Raw genomic sequence first — 7,556 nt, forward strand, 5'->3', positions numbered from 1 at the left:
TGTGAAAATGCATTGATGCGTCTGTGTGAACTAACTGGTTTGGTTATTCGTATGCATTTCAATGTAACGTTTGCATGAGGAGGTTGTTATATTGCCTAGATATAAATCATGATATGGCGTTGGCAGGTTGAGGAGCTTGTTCTACTGATATATGACGGGTAGGTCATGAGGATTGGATACAGGTGAATAGTGGTGCCTGTGTGGGTCACGTGTTGCGGAAGCTGGAGTGGTGTCTGTGTGGGCCACGTTATATGCTGTGTGGATAATGGCGCATGTGTGGGCCATGTTATGTACCCTGTGTGGGCAGTGGTGCATGTGTGGGTCATGTGAAGATAAGAAGTACGTAGGTGCCTGTGTGGGCCACGTACTGACATGTTCGCAGTTGCTCTATGTGGGCCACGTACTGAGGACTTTGGAAGATGAAGTATGAGATGCATGATTCCTGTGTGGATGTGTTGTGCGCATGTGAATTTAATTATAGCATAAAAATAATGGTATAACATATTGTGAATGCATGTGTGTGCATGCGGCGAGCTAAACATACCATCGGGGGCTTGTTGAGAAAGGTGAGTGCTTTGCTAAATAGTTTCTTGGTATCAGTGCTAAGAGATGCTACTTGTATGGGCGGGTAGACATCCCGATCCTCGAAAACCTTCGCCTTTAAAATAATAAAGATGTATGTACTGGCGGCGAGGTAATACTTCACCTGAGGGCTTACTGAGTAAGATGAGTGCTCTGGTAAGTAGTTTTTAGTACCGGAGTAGAGGGAAGTTACTTGTATGGGTGGGTAATCTTCCCTATTCTCGGGGACTTTCACCTGCATAAAAATTATGTACTTGTGCATATTGGATGTATGTATGACATTAGATGTCAGGAATGTTATTAATGGTACATTTTCTCAGTTGTTATTGATATTATGTGAGAAGCAGTTTATTGTGATATGTAAATATTAAAACTCATTTGTCACACACTGTTATAATTTATTCCACCCTTACTGAAAAGTGTCACACCCTAGTGGATTAACAATTTTTCAGGGTCTTCTGGAGACCGGGTTTGAAGGCCTAGGCTGGGATTGTATTTGGTGGGTTTTTTTTTTTTGGGTATTGTGAGATATTGGTATATATATATATATATATATATAGATATATATTTGTAATGGGTTATGTTTTAAATGTTGGTTGTGGATATGGATATCTGGATGTTCTAGTGTTCGTTTTTGGGTTGTTATATAGAACTCTGGTATTTATTTGAGGTTATTTATTTATGTTCCGTTGTGTGCATATTAATTATGGTATCAGATACAGGTGATTGGAACACGTGGCACCCGGGCCCCACTTGACGGGTTTGGGGCGTCACATTGTGGTATCAGAGCATTAGGATATAGATTCTACAGACTTTAGGATTGATTAATGCCATAGTATAGGTACAAATAAGGATAAGGATAGGGATAGGAATTGGTAGATTAGGATGTTGATAGGAGATTTTGAGTTTTGTTTCGTAACTTAGAGGCAAAAATCCCTTGATGGACTTCTATGAGTTTCTGAATCCGGCCAGTTTCAGAAAATCATAGCAATTCTGTTGACAGTGATGTTTCTGAGCAGAGAGATTGGAACTCAGAATTGGAACTTGAGGGTTAGGTTGATTTGGGGATAAGCTGGTTATTTAATATTTTAATTGAGGATTTAAATGTTTAACTGATTCGTTGCTCTATAATTTATTAGCAAATTTCGATGACGAAATTCTTTTCAGGAGAGGAGAATGTAATGACCAAAAAATAATAATAATAATAATAATAATAATAATAATAATAATAGTAGTAATAAATTAATTAAAAAATTTATTATTAATTAATTAATTATTATTAAGAAAATTAATTAAATTAAGAAATTTGAGGATTTTGGATATATATATATATATATAAGTATATATAAAAGTTTAAAGTGTGGATAAAGGAAAGAAAGAAAAAAAAAAATGAAAACTTAAAGGCTAAGTTTCCTGCTGGAACAAACTAGGAAGAGGAGAGAAGAAAAAAAAAATTCTTCTCACGCGCAAAATAGGAAGGAAAGGGAAAGAAAGAAAAAAAAAAATCTCTTAGCTCACATTCTCCACTCCTCTTCTTTCTACGATTTTGCGGCGAATTCTCATCCAATTGAAAATCCGAAAATACCTAGACTCTATTCTCCGCCACCGACATATCTACCGAAATGGATTTGTCATAGGAGTAACGTGGGCATAGCTCCTAAGGTAAGCCAAATTCTCATTCTTGCCTCAATTTTTCTTAAATTTTAAGTCAAATGGACGATCGAACACCACCACGAGAATCTATGGATGATTCTCTACAAATCTAGCGAAGCAGATTTCTCGTGGGGTCGTTGTAAGAATAGCCCCAAAACTAGGATAAATGGGTATTTAGAAATTAATTGTTATTTAATTATTTTAAATTATGAAAAGTTAAAATAATATTTTATTGGGGTTGATTTGATTGAATCAGGGTTTGGGTGAGCGCTGCGGGTATAATTTTGGGAGCCTTACAGGCGTGGTTTAGGAAATCAAGTAAGGGGGAATAAAATTATATCAGTATTTTATTAAGGTGAACCGATTATTTATGATCGTATGAAATTTATTATTTATCTATATGATATTTAGAGGTGTTTGAGTACAAGAAAATGATGATTTTGTTTAAAGTTTATATTTGGGATAATTGCATATAAGATTAAATTCATGTGACATAGGAGTAATTTTTTCTAATAAATTGAATATGAAATACTATGGTATTTGGGTTTGCATATGGGGGTGTTTGGAATTATTATGACATGATGAATGAATTGTTATGTTTGACTCGTATATGGAAATGTATTGATCTGTTGGGATACTGTATAGGAAATGAATTGATCTGTTTGATTCCTATGTGTAAATGCATTGATGCGTCTGTGTAAACTAACTGGTTTGGTTATTCGTATGCATCTCAATATAACGTTGGCATGAGGAGATTGTTATATTACCTAGATATAAATCATGATATGACATTGACAGGTTTAGGAGCTCATCATACTGTCATTTATATGGGGTAGGACATTGGCAGGTTAAGGAGCTTATTCTACTGATGTATGACGGGTAGGTCATGGGGATTGGATACTGGTGAATAGTGGTGTCTATGTAGGCCACGTGTTATGGAAGCTGAAGTGGTGTCTGTGTGGGCCACGTTATATCATGTGTGGATAATGGCGTCTGTGTGGGCCATGTTATGTACCCTGTGTGGGTAGTGGTGCATGTATGGGCCATGTGTAGATAAGAAGTATGTAGGTGTCTGTGTGGGCCACGTACTGACATGTACGCAGTTGCTCTATGTGGGCCACGTACTGAAGACTTTGGAAGATGAAGTATGAGATGCATGATTCATGTGTGGATATGTTTTGCGCATGTGAATTTAATTATAGCATAAAAATAATGGTATAACATATTGTGAATGCATGTGTGTGCATGCGGCGAGGTAAACATACCACCGGGGGTTTACTGAGAAAGGCAAGTGGTCTGCTAGGTAGTTTCTTGGTATCAGTGCTAAGAGATGCTACTTGTATGGGCGGGTAGACATCCCGATTCTCGGAAACCTTCGCCTTTAAAATAATAAAGATGTATGTACTGGCGGCGAGGTAATACTTCACCTGAGGGCTTACTGAGTAAGGTGAGTGCTCTAGTAGGTAGTTTTGAATACCAGAGTAGAGGGAAGCTACTTGTATGGGCGGGTAATCTTTCCTATTCTCGGGGACTTTCGCCTACACAAAAATTATGTACTTGTACATATTAGATGTGTGTATGACATTAGATGTCGAGAATGTTATTAATGGTACATTTTCTTAGTTGTTATTGATATTATGTGAGAAGCAGTTTATTTTGATATGTAAATATTAAAACTCATTTGTCACACACTGTTATAATTTATTCTACCCTTACTGAAAAGTGTCACACCCTAGTGGATTAACAATTTTTCAAGTTCTTCTGGAGACCGGGTTTGAAGGCCTAGGCTAGGATTGTATTTGGTGGTTTTTTTTTTTTTTTTTGAGTATTGTGAGATACTAGTGTTTATATATATATATATATATATATATATATATATATATATATATATATATATATATGTAATGGGTTATGTTTTAAATGTTGGTTGTGGATATGGATATTTGGATGTTGTAGTGTTCGTTTTTGGACTGTTATATAGAACTCTGGTATTTATTTGAGGTTATTTATTTATGTTCTACTGCATGCATGTTAATTATGGTATCAGATATAGGTGATTGGAACACGTGGCACCCGAGCCCCACTTGGCGGGTTTGGGGTGTCACAGTAACCCCAACCCAAAGGTCGTAACCTAAGGCTTTGATACCATTGTTAGTGATTGAATGGGTAGGAACAGTATCACACAACTAAAATAAGAAATGAGAAAATAGGAATTGACACCAAAAATTTACGTGAAAATCCTCTAAAAAAATCGAGGAAAAAACCACAGGTAAGAGTATAAGGAATCTCCTATGAAAAAGGGAGTTACAACTTCTCTCTAATTAAAAGAGGAGAACAATGATAACTCTCTCTTGTATTAGGAATATACAAATCTGTCTAAAATTAGGAGAAACTAAACACACAGACTATAACAGGGATACTTTGTAGGAGAGTACTTGATTTCTCTCTCTAAAGGTGAATTTGGAGATACTTGGGATGGATTGGAACTCTTAGTAGACATCTTTATTTATATTAGAGAGTGTTGCCCTCCTTTATTGAATTCTCCTTTTGGTGGCACACCTTTGTAGACTTAGGCAGTCACCTTTGTAGAGTTGTGCAGTCACCTTTGTAAACTTGTGCAACGACCATATAAATAGTACAACCATCATATAAATAGTACAGCTCCTATATTAGACTTTAAATGCTAGAAATGAATTTACAATTCAACATTTAGGCACCAACATTGCAACTGCTCATGCCATCTAGGAGCTTTATTTTTCAAAAGCAATGGATCTCTTGTGCCATGAATTGATTCCAGCGGCTCAGCAAGACTTGTGGAACTGAAATTTTCAACAAGCGGGTTCATTTTTCGTTATATTTTTTTTTTTTCTATATGTTATATTATATTAAAAAAGAAAGTTTATTTTATATAATAAAAAATTAAGAAAAATTATAAATACGTAAAATAAAATATGAAAAATGTGGATTCGTTAGTATTTTTGTTTCCTTTTCTTTGTCTAATATTCAAGCAGACAAGGTCTTATCTTCTCAACATTATAGAAAAAACTGAAATGGATTAAATAAATAAGATTTAATCTTTAAATCAAAAATAGAAAATAAACCCAAATCCCATAAATTAGAACAGAAAAAAAAATTCAAAAGAACAAGATCTTCTGTTCGAGCGAACACAGATCAAAATTCCATAATTGAAATTAAAGAAATCAAGAAGAAGCCAAGTTCATGATAAGATATGTTGCAATTCAACCGAAGGGCACCAAGCAGAACTCTGGTTGGTTCAGTACTTTCTTCGAACAACTCGTCGACATCGAGGAGAACTCTGCCTGCCTCCGACTGCAACCGAATCACCGCCGTGCTGGAGTCCACGATGATCCCGCCGCCCCCCATTCCCTGCCACCTGGAACGCCGACTGAGGGATCTGCAGCAACTTGCCGCCGACGCTGAAGGAGAGAACTCTTCCCATGTAGTGGAGGATTTGGTCGAGAATTTTTCATTTCCAGCAAGCCCAGAAATCGTGCGTCTCCAGCCTTTCCTCTTCAAAAGCATTCCTTCTTTAGTTTTATTTTTTTCACACGAAGGGGCACTCTCACCGTCTCCCTTCACCAGCCAACCTCCATGCCACGCCACGTGTCAGCATTTCAATGGGAAGGCGCAGCTCCACGTGGAGGAGCCAGCTCCCCGTATAATTTCCCTCTACATTTGAATAAAAGACCTTTAACTTTTATTAACAATAATTAATATTTAGTCTATAATACTTATTTCCTTTTGTGGAAAAAAAATCAATAACCTTATTTTCTTTTTCAAAAATGCAATAAATGCATTCTTTTTTAACAAAATGAAACAAATTATGAGTTTAGGTATTCCACAAACTTTGCAATATTTAATTCAGTTTACTTCCCGTCCATTGACCACAAACCAAAAACTCTATATATTTCCAAAAACAAAATCTTCATAAATAGGGCACAATTGCATGAAGAATAAGAAATTCAATTTTTCAGAAGCTAATTAAATATATAAAAGCTAATTAGGAAATACAAAATTTCATAACAATCAGTTCATGGGATACAATAAAGTCACATTGAAGCAAAAGACCTTTAACTTTAATTAACAATAACTAAAATTTGGTCCATGATATTTATTTTCTTTAGTGGAAAAATAATCAATTACCATATTTTCTGTTTAAAAACAAGACAAGGTGATTGCATAATTTTTCAAAAGCATTCTTCCACAAAAAGTATATAAGGGAGCCTTCAGTTCGGGCACCAAAAAACTCACTCATTAGACACCTCTCCTTGTCTCCTACAACCAAAACCATGAACCCCAACTCAAGTCTTATCACTGCCCTCCTCCTCCTCCTCCTCCTTGTTGTGCCCAGGCACGTGTCTGCCGCTACAGCCACCGACATCGCCCACGCCTGTAGCAAAGCGCTATACAGGGAGTTTTGCATCAGCACTCTCACATCAGCCTCGGGAGCCAAGGCCGCGGATCTTCCCGGTCTGGCCAAAATCGCACTAAAGCTTGCAAAATCTAGTGCCACCCAAATCAAAAACCATATCCACAGTTTGCTTGCTTCAAACTCTTACCCTACCCTAAAGTCGGCTCTCAGCGATTGCCGCCAGCAGTTCCAGGACGCAAGCGGCGAGCTCGATGAATCACTCGCTGCCTTTGGTTTTAAACACTACAATGACGTTTCAGTGTCTGTGTCGGCGGCCATGAGCAATGCTGACTCGTGCACACAAGGGTTCAAGGATATAAAAGCAGAGTCTCCAATCGATGCTGAAAATGATAAGTTTAACAAGTTGTGCAGCAGTGCTTTGGGCATTACCAATGTCGTCGCTGGTTGACTTATGTTTGAATCCATGATGCTACAGATCCAATCAAGTTACATTGAAATAAAACACCTTTAATATTTAGTAACAATGATTGCAATTATCCTATGTTGTTTCCTTCTTTTTTTTAAAAAAAAAAATGATAAATAAGTCTACAATGATTGCAATTATCCTATGTTATTTCCTTCTTTTAAAAAAAAATGATAAATAAATTTACTTTTATGTATGCATATATATAATAATAATTGCAATCCTTTTTAACAAAATGAAAGTTCAAAATAGGGACTTAATTATTCTACAAACATTGCAATATTTAATTAAATTTATCTTCGATAAGGGATAGTAAAAGCTCAAAATTAGGTAGTTTATTGTGTCCAACCACAAAGAAAACTATTCATCAGCAACAAAGTATTCATAACCACTGCAATACATTAAATAAAAAATAGAAAATATATCTTAAAGGTCAATTTTGGGTTCCATACTAAGTACTAACAA

General features: G+C 36.1%; 1 protein-coding gene across 1 annotated transcript; it reads left to right on the plus strand.

The window, feature by feature from the left end:
- The first annotated feature begins 6,511 nt into the window (after positions 1-6,511).
- Positions 6,512-7,152, plus strand: LOC131154173 (putative invertase inhibitor). Its single transcript, XM_058106756.1, has one exon. The coding sequence runs from the start codon at positions 6,546-6,548 to the stop codon at positions 7,074-7,076; it is 531 nt and encodes a 176-aa protein (XP_057962739.1). The 5' UTR covers positions 6,512-6,545; the 3' UTR covers positions 7,077-7,152.
- Positions 7,153-7,556: the final 404 nt, after the last annotated feature.

This window comes from Malania oleifera, chromosome 4, assembly GCF_029873635.1.
Source record: "Malania oleifera isolate guangnan ecotype guangnan chromosome 4, ASM2987363v1, whole genome shotgun sequence".
In the NCBI taxonomy this organism is placed as follows: domain Eukaryota; kingdom Viridiplantae; phylum Streptophyta; class Magnoliopsida; order Santalales; family Ximeniaceae; genus Malania; species Malania oleifera.

What these genes read in the sequence shown, in the direction of transcription:
- LOC131154173 (XM_058106756.1), top strand. Translation starts at nt 6,546, where the DNA reads ATGAACCCCAACTCAAGTCTTATCACTGCCCTCCTCCTCCTCCTCCTC.